This window comes from Procambarus clarkii, chromosome 43 (assembly GCF_040958095.1).
Source record: "Procambarus clarkii isolate CNS0578487 chromosome 43, FALCON_Pclarkii_2.0, whole genome shotgun sequence".
Classification (NCBI taxonomy): domain Eukaryota; kingdom Metazoa; phylum Arthropoda; class Malacostraca; order Decapoda; family Cambaridae; genus Procambarus; species Procambarus clarkii.
Genome location: NC_091192.1, coordinates 5,061,687 through 5,079,604, shown reverse-complemented (window position 1 = coordinate 5,079,604; position 17,918 = coordinate 5,061,687). Strand labels below are relative to the sequence as shown.

At 40.3% G+C, this 17,918-nt stretch overlaps 2 protein-coding genes across 2 annotated transcripts in view; one reads left to right on the top strand and one right to left on the bottom strand.

The window, feature by feature from the left end:
- The window catches only part of LOC123756003 (uncharacterized), a 490,424-nt gene that overhangs the window by 380,413 nt on the left and 92,093 nt on the right, over positions 1-17,918 (bottom strand). The gene's annotated exons all lie outside the window — the stretch shown is intronic.
- On the top strand, positions 1,189-1,695 carry LOC138350067 (uncharacterized). The gene has a single exon (XM_069300348.1). It carries the CDS (start codon positions 1,189-1,191, stop codon positions 1,693-1,695), a length of 507 nt encoding a protein of 168 aa, XP_069156449.1.

Genomic DNA, 17,918 nt, shown 5'->3' with positions numbered 1-17,918 from the left:
TTTATAAGTTAACAATACCTCTAAGAACTCTTTCTTGTATACTGGTTCACTATTTGCTGTCATCTAGCTGCTTGGCAACTTTCCCCTCACCAGTGAAGGATTTGCCCTCGCCATGGAAGGTGTTATGACCCAGTGAATCCCCTAGATCCTAGATCATAACTATATTGTAATAAATATATCTAACTCTCCAGGTTTATGGTTTTAGCCTGTTGTAGTATTAATGAAAATTCTTCTTCTTGTAGTGACACGTTCAAGTAGCAGTGTAGTGCATATATATATACATATATATATATATATATGTCGTACCTAGTAGCCAGAACGCACTTCTCAGCCTACTATGCAAGGCCCGATTTGCCTAATAAGCCAAGTTTTCCTGAATTAATTTATTTTCTCTAATTTTTTTTCTTATGAAATGATAAAGCTACCCATTTCATTATGTATGAGGTCAATTTTTTTTTATTGGAGTTAAAATTAACGTAGATATATGACCGAACCTAACCAACCCTACCTAACCTAACCTAACCTATCTTTATAGGTTAGGTTAGGTTAGGTAGCCGGAAAAGTTACGTTAGGTTAGGTTAGGTTGTCGAAAAACAATTAATTCATGAAAACTTGGCTTATTAGGCAAATTGGGCCTTGCATAGTAGGCTAAGAAGTGCGTTCTGGCTATATATATATATATATATATATATATATATATATATATATATATATATATATATATATATATATATATATATTATATATATATATATATATATATATATATATATATATATATATATATATATATATATATATATATATTTAAATATATATATAAAAGGGAAGGGGGTGGTAGGAGAAAAGCACACAGAAACTGTATTGGAGGGAATACACATTCCCTCCAATGCGTTATGTGTGGTTTCCTCCGAGGCTATGGGTCCCCCTTCTTCCAGCCAGAGGTGGTACTCCCTTCCCTATATATATATATATATATATATATATATATATATATATATATATATATATATATATATATATATATATATATATATATATATATATATATATATATATTAAACTTAAACCTGATGGTGTTTGTATTTATATCATGTTTATGAATTAATGATTATTAAACTGACGTGTTGTTTTCATGCTTGATTCCTTTTAATTTTCTTCAGTGTCACCTATAAGGAGGATTCGAACATGCACACTGAGTACTTCCAAGCACATGTCTTAGACAACCCAGTCTCCACCAAGCACTCCACTCCCAGTCTCCACCAAGCACTCCACTCCCAGTCTCCACCAAGCACTCCACTCCCAGTCTCCACCAAGCACTCCACACCCAGTCTCCACCAAGCAGTCCACTCCCAGTCTCCACCAAGCACTCCACACCCAGTCTCCACCAAGCACTCCACACCCAGTCTCCACCAAGCACTCCACACCCAGTCTCCACCAAGCACTCCACACCCAGTCTCCACCAAGCACTCCACACCCAGTCTCCACCAAGCACTCCACACCCAGTCTCCACCAAGCACTCCACTCCCAGTCTCCACCAAGCACTCCACACCCAGTCTCCACCAAGCACTCCACACCCAGTCTCCACCAAGCACTCCACTCCCAGTCTCCACCAAGCACTCCACACCCAGTCTCCACCAAGCACTCTACTCCCAGTCTCCACCATTCTCCTATAATTTCCACAACCTCAGCTGAAACGATTAGTTGGGATTTAAATTTTTTAGCAGACTTTATGCTCTGCATTCACTGTTCGATCATCACCATACAATGCTCGATCCTCACCATACACTGCTCGAACCTCACCATACAATGCTCGACCCTCACCATACACTGCTCGACCCTCACCATACACTGCTCGAACCTCACCATACACTGCTCGACCCTCACCATACACTGCTCGAACCTCACCATACAATGCTCGACCCTCACCATACACTGCTCGACCCTCACCATACACTGCTCGAACCTCACCATACACTGCTCGACCCTCCCCATACACTGCTCGACCCTCACCATGCACTGCTCGAACCTCACCATACACTGCTCGACCCTCACCATTCACTGCTCGACCCTCACCATACACTGCTCGACCCTCACCATACACTGCTCGAACCTCACCATACACTGCTCGACCCTCACCATTCACTGCTCGACCCTCACCATACACTTGTCGACCCTCACCATACACTGCTCGACCCTCACCATACACTGCTCGAACAACACCATACACTGCTCGACCCTCACCATACACTGCTCGACCCTCACCATACAGTGCTCGACCCTCACTATACACTGCTCGACCCTCACCATACTCTGCTCCACCCTCACCATACACTGGTCGATCCCTCACCATACACTGCTCGACCCTCACCATACAGTGCTCGACCCTCACCATACACTGCTCGACCCTCACCATACACTGCTCGACCCTCACCATACACTGCTCGACCCTCACGATACACTGCTCGACCCTCACCATACACTGCTCGACCCTCACCATACACTGCTCGACCCTCACCATACACTGCTCGACCCTCACCATACACTGCTCGACCCTCACCATACACTGCTCGACCCTCACCATACACTGCTCGAACCTCACCATACACTGCTCGACCCTCACCATACACTGCTCGACCCTCACCATACACTGCTCGAACCTCACCATACAGTGCTCGACCCTCACCATACACTGCTCGACCCTCACCATACACTGCTCGACCCTCACCATACACTGCTCGACCCTCACCATACACTGCTCGAACCTCACCATACACTGCTCGACCCTCACCATACACTGCTCGACCCTCACCATACACTGCTCGAACCTCACCATACAGTGCTCGACCCTCACCATACACTGCTCGACCCTCACCATACACTGCTCGACCCTCACCATACACTGCTCGACCCTCACCATACACTGCTCGAACCTCACCATACACTGCTCGAACCTCACCATACACTGCTCGAACCTCACCATACTTCACAGGATTAAAAATGGATTTTGGAGAATTGATATTCCCATTACCACCGACAGTGAAAAAACGTAGGAAATATTGAGAGTATTCGTGTTAGAATTATTAATCTTACCTTTTCGGTCATATTCAAAACATATGTTGAGAAGAAAGACTGCTACCAAAATATACTAATATATATATATATATATATATATATATATATATATATATATATATATATATATATATATATATATATATATATTATTAAATATGACCGAAAAAGTAAGATTAATAATTCTAACACGAATTTTCTCAATCTTTCGTACATTACGCTTCACTGTTGGAGGTAAATCAAAAATCACTTCTCCAAAATTCATTTTTATTTCTAGTCTGACGCGACACGGGCGCGTTTCGTAAAACTTATTACATTTTCAAAGACTTCACAAATACACAACTGATTAGAACGTATCTCTGATTTTATATCTACATTTGAGTGAGGTGGGAAGGGTGATGTGGCATTAACACAAGACAGAACAGGAGGGGATATTAATAGGGTATTAAAAGTATCAACACAAGACAGAACAGAAACAATGGGTATTGAATAGAAGTGTTTGTAGAAAGCCTATTGGTCCATATTTCTTGATGCTTCTATATTGGAGCGGAGTCTTGAGGTGGGTAGAATATAGTTGTGCAATAATTGGCTGTTGATTGCTGGTGTTGACTTCTTGATGTGTAATGCCTCGCAAACGTCAAGCCGCCTGCTATCGCTGTATCTATCGATGATTTCTGTGTTGTTTACTAGGATTTCTCTGGCGATGGTTTGGTTATGGGAAGAGATTATATGTTCCTTAATGGAGCCCTGTTGCTTATGCATCGTTAAACGCCTAGAAAGAGATGTTGTTGTCTTGCCTATATACTGGGTTTTTTGGAGCTTACAGTCCCCAAGTGGGCATTTGAAGGCATAGACGACATTAGTCTCTTTTAAAGCGTTCTGTTTTGTGTCTGGAGAGTTTCTCATGAGTAGGCTGGCCGTTTTTCTGGTTTTATAGTAAATCGTCAGTTGTATCCTCTGATTTTTGTCTGTAGGGATAACGTTTCTATTAACAATATCTTTCAGGACCCTTTCCTCCGTTTTATGAGCTGTGGAAAAGAAGTTCCTGTAAAATAGTCTAATAGGGGGTATAGGTGTTGTGTTAGTTGTCTCTTCAGAGGTTGCATGGCTTTTCACTTTCCTTCTTATGATGTCTTCGATGAAACCATTGGAGAAGCCGTTATTGACTAGGACCTGCCTTACCCTACAGAGTTCTTCGTCGGCTTGCTTCCATTCTGAGCTGTGGCTGAGAGCACGGTCGACGTATGCGTTAACAACACTCCTCTTGTACCTGTCAGGGCAGTCGCTGTTGGCATTTAGGCACATTCCTATGTTTGTTTCCTTAGTGTAGACTGCAGTGTGGAAACCTCCGCCCTTTTCCATGACTGTTACATCTAGAAAAAGCAGCTTTCCATCCTTTTCCGTCTCGTAAGTGAAACGCAGCACGGAACTCTGCTCAAATGCCTCCTTCAGCTTCTGCAGATGTCTGACATCAGGTACCTGTGTAAAAATGTCGTCAACATACCTGCAGTATATGGCCGGTTTCAAGTTCATGTCGACTAAGACTTTTTGCTCGATGGTACCCATGTAGAAGTTTGCAAACAGGACACCTAGGGGAGAACCCATGGCGACCCCATCTACTTGCTTATACATGTGCCCATCCGGGCTCAAGAAGGGTGCCTCTTTAGTACAAGCTAGGAGTAGTTTCCTCAGAATACTTTCTGGCATGTCAAGAGGAGTACAGGCTGGATCACGATACACTCTGTCGGCTATCATTCCGATTGTCTCGTCCACAGGTACGTTGGTAAACAGCGATTCTACGTCCAACGAGGCTCTTATCCCTGTGGCCCGTGTGCCCCGCAGTAAGTCCACAAATTCCTTTGGAGACTTCAGGCTGAAGGCGCAAGGAACATAAGGAGTCAGCAGGCCGTTGAGTCGCTTTGCCAGTCTGTACGTGGGTGTGGGTATCTGGCTAATGATTGGCCGAAGTGGGTTTCCAGGCTTGTGCGTCTTGACATTTCCATACGCATATCCAGGTTTATATTCCCCAATGATCTTTGGCAGGTGGAGTCCGGATTTCTTGGCGTTTACAGTTTCGATCAGTTTGTTGACCTTTGCTTTTAATTCGGCTGTAGTGTCCTTCGTTACCCTTTGGAACTTAGTTTGGTCAGAGAGTATGATGTTCATTTTCGCCAGATATTCGTCTTTTTTAAGAATGACATATATTGGCGACTTGTCACCTCTCCTGACAACTATCTCCTTGTTCTCACGAAGGCTTTTAGCTGCCGCTTTAAGCTCGGGGGACAGTATGGTGCTTCTGTAGTTGCCTCGATTCTTTCCTCCTTCTGCAATAAGTTCTGCTTGTAAGGTATCTTTGGTAGTGACCTTCTTTTGTGTCTCGAGGTCGAATATGTCGTCCAACAGAATTTCCAACTCTACTTTCCGGGCCATTTCACTCGGTCTGGACATAACATGACAGTTATGTCATGTTATGGCATGTCAAGACGGTCCTCTTGACATGCCAGAAAGTATTCTGAGGAAACTACTCCAAGCTTGTACTAAAGAGGCACCCTTCTTGAGCCCGGATGGGCACATGTATAAGCAAGTAGATGGGGTCGCCATGGGTTCTCCCCTAGGTGTCCTGTTTGCAAACTTCTACATGGGTACCATCGAGCAAAAAGTCTTAGTCGACATGAACTTGAAACCGGCCATATACTGCAGGTATGTTGACGACATTTTTACACAGGTACCTGATGTCAGACATCTGCAGAAGCTGAAGGAGGCATTTGAGCAGAGTTCCGTGCTGCGTTTCACTTACGAGACGGAAAAGGATGGGAAGCTGCCTTTTCTAGATGTAACAGTCATGGAAAAGGGCGGAGGTTTCCACACTGCAGTCTACACTAAGGAAACAAACATAGGAATGTGCCTAAATGCCAACAGCGACTGCCCTGACAGGTACAAGAGGAGTGTTGTTAACGCATACGTCGACCGTGCTCTCAGCCACAGCTCAGAATGGAAGCAAGCCGACGAAGAACTCTGTAGGGTAAGGCAGGTCCTAGTCAATAACGGCTTCTCCAATGGTTTCATCGAAGACATCATAAGAAGGAAAGTGAAAAGCCATGCAACCTCTGAAGAGACAACTAACACAACACCTATACCCCCTATTAGACTATTTTACAGGAACTTCTTTTCCACAGCTCATAAAACGGAGGAAAGGGTCCTGAAAGATATTGTTAATAGAAACGTTATCCCTACAGACAAAAATCAGAGGATACAACTGACGATTTACTATAAAACCAGAAAAACGGCCAGCCTACTCATGAGAAACTCTCCAGACACAAAACAGAACGCTTTAAAAGAGACTAATGTCGTCTATGCCTTCAAATGCCCACTTGGGGACTGTAAGCTCCAAAAAACCCAGTATATAGGCAAGACAACAACATCTCTTTCTAGGCGTTTAACGATGCATAAGCAACAGGGCTCCATTAAGGAACATATAATCTCTTCCCATAACCAAACCATCGCCAGAGAAATCCTAGTAAACAACACAGAAATCATCGATAGATACAGCGATAGCAGGCGGCTTGACGTTTGCGAGGCATTACACATCAAGAAGTCAACACCAGCAATCAACAGCCAATTATTGCACAACTATATTCTACCCACCTCAAGACTCCGCTCCAATATAGAAGCATCAAGAAATATGGACCAATAGGCTTTCTACAAACACTTCTATTCAATACCCATTGTTTCTGTTCTGTCTTGTGTTGATACTTTTAATACCCTATTAATATCCCCTCCTGTTCTGTCTTGTGTTAATGCCACATCACCCTTCCCACCTCACTCAAATGTAGATATAAAATCAGAGATACGTTCTAATCAGTTGTGTATTTGTGAAGTCTTTGAAAATGTAATAAGTTTTACGAAACGCGTCCGTGTCGCGTCAGACTAGAAATAAAAATGAATTTTGGAGAAGTGATTTTTGATTTACCTCCAACAGTGAAGCGTAATGTACGAAAGATTGAGAAAATTCGTGTTAGAATTATTAATCTTACTTTTTCGGTCATATTTAATAATATATGTCTACAGGAAAGACTGCTACCAAAATATTCTAATATATATATATATATATATATATATATATATATATATATATATATATATATATATATATATATATATATATATATATATATATATATATATATATATATATATATATATATATATATATATATATATATATATATATATAAAATCATGGACCTTCCCTCAACTCCTGCAACACAGACAGAAACTCGCAAGTTACCAAGACAAAGAACACGTGGGCTCTTGACAAGATCCCAAGAGATCAAAGGAGATAACATTACACTCACCAAGATTTTTCGCCCCTTCTCGGAAATCCGACACATATGTCAACATTCTATAGTTAACCATTACAAATTTACAGAGAAGGGGAGTTTTCGGGACGTTATCACAACAAGACGTTTCTTTACACACGTATATATATTAACTCCACTTATTCTTTTAAACCTCAGTCTAGTGTACAACCTTAATAAAATATTATTCACTAGGACTGAATAATTATACCATTCACCAGAAGATATAGCTTAGCTCCCTTGCTATTGTTAAATAAACTTAGTCGTTAAGACAGAATTTTGGAACATGGCTTGGAAAGGGAGCAGTGCTAGTCACGCTCTCACACACAGACACTGCTGATTGTAAACAAAACAGAAGGCTGCTCACGACATCCACAACTCGTCAAAGACTCCAAAGTATAAGTCAGCCAAGCGAGAAACTGCCAATTATAATTTGTTACTGGGGTTTTATTCATGCCATTGATTCCTTGTTATATAACACACCTGTGAATGCAGTTTAGTTCTCTGTAATTTATTCACAGGTGTAGTTCAAGGGAGGAAGTTACTGAGAAGGCGAGCTGCTCAACATAATGTGTGAAGCTTACATACACTAGCTGCCCCACAGACGCCACATGAGTGCCAGCCGCCATTTTACAACTAGACTACATGAGCCACAGCCTAACAACTACCACACTGCCTAATCAGGCCGTACCTACAGTCACAGGTGAGACCTCTCATTACTTTGTACTAACCCATGTTTACCATACGATTGAGTAGTATTAACCATATTGTTGTTTAAGCCCTCATATGTGGTATAATTTATATAAAAACAAGGTGAATGTTTATAGCTTATTATTACATTCACCCGTTGTGGTATAAACTGTAAACATCCTACCAACTATGTGCAGATAAATTCTGGCAGGCAGAATCAAATATACAGTCCACTTAGAATCATAAATATTGCAGTAACATTAAAAAAATAGAAAATAAATCTTAACAAAAGAATAAAAATAAATGCCTGCTAACATTTTCCCCACACCCCTAGTATGCTTGCCCATGAAACATATGTAGTCCTCCCCACCATTCCCCACTCCACCATCCCCTCGTCTTCCCTATCATTCGCCCCTCCCCTGTCCCCTAAACCTCCCCACCATCCCCCACTCCCTTGTCCCCTTGTCCTCCCCACCATTTTCCATTTCCTTGTCCGATGCATTCCCAAATGATCTGATGTTCCCTCAGAAAATTGGGAACATCAAATGATCGGATGTTCCTATCACTGAAAAATAAGAAGGACAGTTAAAAAAAATGAAAAACAAGAAAAAAATAAATAAAGAATACTCATGAAATGAACGGTATGGTAAACAACACAGCTCAATTCCAATGCAATGTCACTCAAAATAATTAAATCAAAATGAAAATAAATCGAAATCCATGAAAATTCAATTTATCAATGCAATCGGAAACATTGAAATGGAATCGAAACATAGTATAGTGTGTGTTGCTCTTACGTGCAATAGATGGCACTGTTTCTTAAAAAAAAATGTGTTTTTGCCTGTCACAGGTGTGGCATGTATATAGTAGGTATATAAAGACATGCACGTATTCAAATGGAACGTTGTGTCAAAATTTCAAAGCAATCTGTGAAGAATTTTTGGAAATTACAGCGTGCGTTGCTCTTACGTCCAACAGATGGAGCTGTTTAAAAAAAACATGTTTTTTTTTTTCCTGTCACAGGTGAGGCATGTATATAGTAAGTACATAAAAACACGCGCCTATTCGAATGTAACGTTGTGTCAAAATTTCAAAGCAATCGGTAAAGAGGTTTCGAAGATTTCCCCCACATGAAATCACAGTTTTTCAAAAAAGCATATTTTTTTTCCAAGTCACAGTCATAACATCTATATAGTATGTATATAAAACCTCGCTTGGATACGAATGGAACGTTGTGTGAAAATTTCAAAGCAATTGGTAAAGAACTTTCGAACCTTTGGTGAAGAACAATTGTTGTGAAGAACAATATATATATATATATATATATATATATATATATATATATATATATATATATATATATATATATATATATATGTGTGTATATCACGAAAATAAACACGTGATTAAGAATGTGACAATGTCAGACCACGGAGGAAAAATGAAACAGGAAATTTCCTTAAGTACTTTCGTATATTAAATACATCTTCAGAAGGTGAAGATGTATTCCTTCTGAAGATGTATTTAATATACGAAAGTACTTAAGGAAATTTCCTGTTTCATTTTTCCTCCGTGGTCTGACATTGTCATATATATATATATATATATATATATATATATATATATATATATATATATATATATATATATATATATATATATATATATAAAATCATGGACCTTCCCTCAACTCCTGCAACACAGACAGAAACTCGCAAGTTACCAGGACAAAGAACACGTGGGCTCTTGACAAGATCCCAAGAGATCAAAGGAGATAACATTACACTCACCAAGATTTTTCGCCCCTTCTCGGAAATCCGACACATGTCAACATTCTATAGTTAACCATTACAAATTTACAGAGAAGGGGAGTTTTCGGGACGTTATCACAACAAGACGTTTCTTTACACACGTTTATATATTAACTCCACTTATATATTAACTCCCTACAATTGCACCTCTGGTGCAATTGTAGGGGCCCACATCCTCAGAGAAGAAAAGAAAGAGCATTCAGAGAAGACATTGTGGATTCTCACTGAATATTTTTATCTTTCCTTCTCCTACCACCCCTATTATTTTTTGTGTGTGTTTTGTTTTATTTTATTTTATTTTATTGCAATGCTACGGTTTACAGAGAACACACACATATATAACAATATAACAATCAGCATTCGAAGACCTCGTCCAGCTCCTCGAAGGTTGGGTGCGTACCCAATATATATATATATATATATATATATATATATATATATATATATATATATATATATATATATATATATATATATGTCGTACCTAATAGCCAGAACGCACTTCTCAGCCTACTATTCAAGGCCCGATTTGCCTAATAAGCCAAGTTTTCATGAATTAATGTTTTTTCGTCTACCTAACCTACCTAACCTAACCTAACCTAGCTTTTTTTGGCTACCTAACCTAACCTTACCTATAAATATAGGTTAGGTTAGGTTAGGTAGGGTTGGTTAGGTTCGGTCATATATCTACGTTAATTTTAACTCCAATAAAAAAAAATTGACCTCATACATAGAGAAAAGGGTTGCTTTATCATTTCATAAGAAAAATATTATAGTAAATATATTAATTCAGGAAAACTTGGCTTATTAGGCAAATCGGGCCTTGAATAGTAGGCTGAGAAGTGAGTTCTGGCTACTAGGTACGACATATATATATATATATATATATATATATATATATATATATATATATATATATATATATATATATATATATATATATATATATATATATATATATATATATATATGTCGTACCTAGTAGCCAGAACGCACTTCTCAGCCTACTATGCGAGGCCCAATTTGCCTATTAAGCCAAGTTTTCATGAATTAATTGTTTTTCGACTACCTAACCTACCTAACCTAACCTAACTTTTTCGGCTACCTATCCTAACCTAACCTATAAAGATAGGTTAGGTTAGGTTAGGTAGGGTTGGTTAGGTTCGGTCATATATCTACGTTAATTTTAACACCAATTAAAAAAAAATTGACCTCATACATAATGAAATGGGTAGCTTTATCATTTCATAAGAAAAAATTTGAGAAAATATATTATTTCATGAAAACTTGGCTTATTAGGCAAATTGGGCCTTGCATAGTTGGCCGAGAAGTACGTTTTGGCTACTAGGTACGACATATATATATATATATATATATATATATATATATATATATATATATATATATGTCGTACCTAATAGCCAGAACGCACTTCTCAGCCTACTATTCAAGGCCCGATTTGCCTAATAAGCCAAGTTTTCATGAATTAATGTTTTTTCGTCTACCTAACCTACCTAACCTAACCTAACCTAGCTTTTTTTGGCTACCTAACCTAACCTTACCTATAAATATAGGTTAGGTTAGGTTAGGTAGGGTTGGTTAGGTTCGGTCATATATCTACGTTAATTTTAACTCCAATAAAAAAAAATTGACCTCATACATAGAGAAAAGGGTTGCTTTAACATTTCATAAGAAAAAAATTATAGTAAATATATTAATTCAGGAAAACTTGGCTTATTAGGCAAATCGGGCCTTGAATAGTAGGCTGAGAAGTGAGTTCTGGCTACTAGGTACGACATATATATATATATATATATATATATATATATATATATATATATATTACTTAAGGAAATTCCTGTTTCAATTTTCCTCCGTGGTCTGACACTGTCATATATATATATATATATATATATATATATATATATATATATATATATATATATATATATATATAGATATATATATATATATATATATATATATATATATATATATATATATATATATATATATATATATATATATATATATATATATATATATATATATATAGAAGGGAGTACCACCTCTAGCTGGAAGAAGGGGGACCCATAGCCTCGGAGGAAACCACGCATAACGCATTAGAGGGAATGTTTAGATCCCCTCCAATACAGTTTCTGTGCTTTTCTCCTACCACCCCATTCCTTATTAATTTTTTTGCTTTATTATGCATTTGATTTTTACAAGATATACATGGGTTGATACAAAAATAATAATGCAAAAAGGTGCTTAAAGGTTATGGATCTCTTGAAAAACACAACAATGGGAAACATTGATGAATGAATTAGAACTAGTTAATTAATTTCCTCTAATATTTAAGGATATATTTATTACAACTAAAATATTTACCCACAATTTTCGCTCCATGGAATAAATTTCCAGTTTAAGGAGAAGAAATTTGGGTCGGGGAAGTAATGGAAATTTGTGGAGGTTTAAATTTGTGCTGCTGTGTTATCCATTATAATTATTTTTTTGCAGGGATCAAAAACATTAGTGTTCAACGAAATATTTATTTCGTTGTAGTAATGACTAAATATAAATTTGAAAAGCTGAGTTGTTGTGTAAAGTTATTAATGTAGAGGAAGGTGGGCTCTGGTGGCAGCGTGGTCCAGCTTGTCCTCCTAAGGTTTGCCAACGTCGAAAAACACGGTCAAATTAAAGTGTTCTCTCCTAACCTAACCTCTCCTAACTAGAAGACCCAAAACAGAAAACGGGACAATAAGTCATTTTCGCGAGCTGCTTCCATTTTCTAGTACGACACTTTTTGGCCTTATTTAAAGCATACGAACGAAAAGCGACGTTCTTTGTAAGAGGACAGGTCGCAGCCCCGTACAGAACCTACCATACAGCATAATGCCTGGGAACACGTCCGGCACACTCTTTACTCTCACTAACGAAATTAAATGACATAGGGTTCCGTCAACAGCTGGTGCGGGTTGATAGTGCTGTTACGTTCAGCTTGTTCAACGTGTAAATGTTTCCTGTCTTAATAGTTCAAGATAGTTTTGTGTGCGAGACTATTACTGCTAGATACGTGATACAAAGTAAACATAAGGAAATATATATTATTTCCAGGAGACTATGAGGATAAAGTTCTGGCACCGGAAGAGGATGAGGCGTTTCAGAACACAATATGTGGTGTTGACTGCCATTGTTGACATGTGTGAGTGGACGACTTGCTCCACTATACGTTATACCGGGGCGGATATAAAATACCCTGGGAAGACCATCTGGTTTATCATCTGAGGGTATGACTCTTACAGATTTAAATACCCGTAACTGGAACTGAAATCTCCGGTGTTAATTTGCATCCTATAGAGTTAGTGATTAATTAAAGTTATTACTGAACTGAGTGACCATAATCACAGTAGCATTTTGTACGTGCAAATGTGAGGTAATATATATACTGATAGCAAGCCGTATGCACAATTAACATGCTAGGCTACTGGTTTAGTTGAATATTTTTAATTATTCCTACGATATTTGCATATGAGAATTTAGTGATCAATGTGTAATATTATATTGAAATCAAGGTAGGCCTACGTATGTGAAGTGAGGATAGGAGTGTGTGCAGGAGACTGTAATATCTAGTTAGATGTGCTCATCTGCATAAGAGTGACAGGATTACTGTTAATCCTGCCTTATCCAGAGTGCCCCTATGTCTTACCCCCAATAATTTGATCATGCCCCTAGAGTTACCTGCCTCGTGCTTAAGAGGTTACCTCCCTCCTGCTAAATGGTCACCTTATTTAGTAATTGTTGCATCTTTGCCACTTAATGGTTACCACCTCCTACTTAAGGTGCACCTCCCTCCCACCACTTTCTCTCTTAATGGTTACTTCAATTCACTGATAGTTTACCTTCGTCCATTTAAAGGGCTGCTTCCCTCTTGCTTAAAGATTACTTCCCTCTTGCTTAAGGGCTACCTCCCTCCGACTTAAGGGTTACCTCCCTCCGACTAAAGGGCTACCTCCCTCCGACTTAAGGGCTACCTCCCTCCGACTTAAGGGTTACCTCCCTCCGACTTAAGGGTTACCTCCCTCCGACTTATGGGCTACCTCCCTCCGACTTAAGGGCTACCTCCTTCCGACTTAAGGGCTACCTCCCTCCGACTTAAGGGCTAACTCCCTCCGACTTAAGGGCTACCTCCCTCCGACTTAAGGGCTACCTCCTTCCGACTTAAGGGCTACCTCCCTCCGACTTAAGGGCTACCTCCCTCCGACTTAAGGGCTACCTCCCTCCGACTTAAGGGCTACCTCCCTCCGACTTAAGGGCTACCTCCCTCCGACTTAAGGGCTACCTCCCTCCGACTTAAGGGCTACCTCCCTCCATATTAAGGGTTACCTCCTTACAGCTTAAGGCGTTGATAAGTTATTATCGTTTAACTGGAAGAGAGCGGACTATATGATGAATTATATTTGGTTTAGTTTCCACACAAATTAAAGCTGGTTAGTTTAATTTCATTAATTAATTAATATTTAAACCGTGCAGATAGTTGCCGAGCCGAGGCTCAGATTTGAGTCAGATATTAAATGTATTACACTGGAGGGTAAACCAGAGTTTGTCTCTATTTATATGTGTTTAATTTATTTAAAAATTCAATTGTGTCGGGGGAACAGGAAGCCAGAGTGTATTCATATACGTTTTGGCTTTTATCGAGATCTTTAATTTATTTAATATGATTTCTTATAGTTATATAATTTATAAGCAGTGATAGGCGACAAATTTAGTTTTCTAATTGATTGTTATAATAGGTGACGTAATAGTCAGGTTGGCCGGCCGACCCACGCCGCCTGCGTCTACAGCCAAAAACGCCGAAATTATTTTTCCAACTGAAATGGACCCTTGGATCCTCTAGTAGGTTAGGAGGGCAGCAAGTTCTCGTAAGATTTCAAAACGTTATGAAAAACTGTAAATTTAGTGTCCTCTCTTAACCCAACAGCCTAAGCCAGAGGACCCAAAACAGGAAACGGAACAATGCGTCACTTTCGCGACCCGCTTCCATTTTCTAGTAAGGCGATTATCAGCCATAGTGCGCATACGAGCGAAAAGCGACGTTATTTGTAAGAGGACGAGTTGGTGTGATGGCGTCGCTCTGTTTAATGACCCACTTATTAAGTGCGTCGTTAATTTGCCAATTAAACCTGAACAGAAAGTAACACTTATTGGGCCTCGTTATAATATCTTGTAGTTAAAGGAAAAAGTAATAAATTTTTCCCACTTCAGGGTTTTACCCTCATTCTTAATTTTTACCTCCCTCCCACTTAAGGGTTAACGCAGGTTTCTTCCCTCCCGCTTAAGGGTTAATTTCTCCGGCTTAACGGGTTGATCGCTCCCACTTAAGGGGGTTACCTCCCTCCCGTGTATTGAATGCCACCCTTCCGCTTAAAATTAAAGGTTACTTCTTCCCCCTTAAGGGCTAATACCTCCATCTTAAAGATTATTCAATCCCACTTAAAGGTTACTCCTTTCCTCAAAGTTGTGAAGGGGACAGGTGATGGTGAAGGGCTGGATGGTGAGGTGGACAGGTGATGGTGAAGGGCTGGATGGTGAGGTGACAGGTGATGGTGAAGGGCTGGATGGTGAGGTGGACAGGTGATGGTGAAGGGCTGGATGGTGAGGTGACAGGTGATGGTGAAGGGCTGGATGGTGAGGTGACAGGTGATGGTGAAGGGCTGGATGGTGAGGTGGACAGGTGATTGTGAAGGGCTAGATGGTAAGGTGACAGGTGATGGTGAAGGGCTGGATGGTGAGGTGACAGGTGATGGTGAAGGGCTGGATGGTGAGGTGGACAGGTGATTGTGAAGGGCTGGATGGTGAGGTGACAGGTGATGGTGAAGGGCTGCATGGTGAGGTGACAGGTGATGGTGAAGGGCTGGATGGTGAGGGGGACAGGTGATGGTGAAGGGCTGGATGGTGAGGGGGACAGGTGATGGTGAAGGGCTGGATGGTGAGGTGGACAGGTGATGGTGAAGGGCTGGATGGTAAGGTGGACAGGTGATGGTGAAGGGCTGGATGGTAAGGTGACAGGTGATGGTGAAGGGCTGGATGGTGAGGAGACAGGTGATGGTGAAGGGCTGGATGGTAAGGTGGACAGGTGATGGTGAAGGGCTGGATGGTGAGGTGACAGGTGATGGTGAAGGGCTGGATGGTGAGGTGACAGGTGATGGTGAAGGGCTGGATGGTGAGGGGGACAGGTGATGGTGAAGGGCTGGATGGTGAGGTGGACCAGCCAGCCATCATGAGGGGTGAGTGAGGGGATACATTTTCGTGTGGGCTGAGAATGTGAATTAGTGGCAAGTTGTGAGTATTTTCCTAGGTGGCGTGAGGGTGTAGAGACTAGTTATAAGGTGCGTGCAATGTGGGATATTTATAGAGGTTGTGAGGTAGAGATCATGGGGATAGAGGTTACACGATATGGAGTGGGTGTATGGTAGAGCTGAGGGGTTGTGAGGCGGGGGGTTTAGTCCTCTCTTTAATTATAATAAAACCATTATTAATCAGGGTTGTTTACAGTTATGATGCGGGAATATCTCCCCCTCGAGGAGACGGCGTGCGTCTGCCCTCGGGGAGAGGGGAGACAAGAAAAATGACAGGTTGGATAACAAGAACCTTTCACATTAGAGATGCTATATCGATGATACTTTTCAAGAAGCTAGTGCTCTCTAGAGTGCAGTACTGCTGCACAATGACAGCCCCTTTCAAAGCTGAATAAATTGTTGACCTGGAGAGCGTGCAGAGATCTGTAACGTACGATTACGTTACGTTGTTGGGTTGATTAGATACACAGTGTTTGGTGAGTTTCATATTTATTTAGTAGTCCTGGATACAGCAGTGTCGTAGACATTCAGACGGAGCTTGGAGCAGAGCAGAGAGCTGAGTGAGGCCGGAGTCGCGGAGCTCAATGTGGGAGAGCGTTGTAGCTGGATGCGGTCCTGGTCTGCTGCCTGTTCTGTGTCGAAGCTGTAGCGTCTTGTAGACGATTAGAACTGCCTACACCAAGTGCTACACCTCAGCTTCCTCCACTAGGAGAGGTGGATGGAAGAACTGTTACTTGTAAATAGGGATAGGATTGTAGCTTGTGTAGTTAGTGCTAATTATTTATGTTATTAAGATAAAGAGATAATGGAGCGAGTCTAAGGTTTACTCGCTACAAATCCTTTACTGTTGGAATCCACTCAGTAAAATATCTAAACTACTGGGACCGACTAAAATGCGTAAATCTGTATTCTCTTGAGCGCAGGCGGGAGAAATACTTTTTTCCCACGGGTAAATTATTATGCATTTTTTTTGCAGGGATATTCCTGCGCGGGGCCTAAGCCTCTGGCTGGTCCACTAAGTGTTGTTTGTTTGTTTTACTTAGGCGGAGTATGAGTATTTATGACTCGTATGGTCGCTTCAGTAAGATTTTGCATCATGTGTTTAACAATTTTTTATGTTCTGTTGAATCTAAGTTAATATCTTAATGGGTTTGTAACTGTGTACTGTGTTGGATAATGTTCCAGTGGTCTGTCGGGCATTTCTCCACAGTGCTGACATTTCCTCTCATCTTCCGGAACCTGTAAGTCCCATGCACATGGGTATCCAAGTCTGATGCGATGTAAATGTATTTCTGTTGTTCTACTGTTCCCTTTCATCAAAATAAGTGCTTCGTAGTTGGTTGAATTCTTGTACCAACCCACAGATTCTGATGTTGCAACTGCTGTGTTGTGGTCACTGTACATATTTTGCATTGCTCTGTTTCTAATTACTTTCTTAATCTGTGATAGACTCTGTGGTATGTAAATGTCTACATTTCTTCTCTTAGTTGCAAGTTTTGCAGCTTCGTCTGCAATGTCATTTCCAATTATTCCCACATGACTTGGCACCCAGTTGATAAAGTATCCGTCGGCCTTGACGTTTGAGTGTTTGCATTAATGATATGACATTTATGATCAGATGG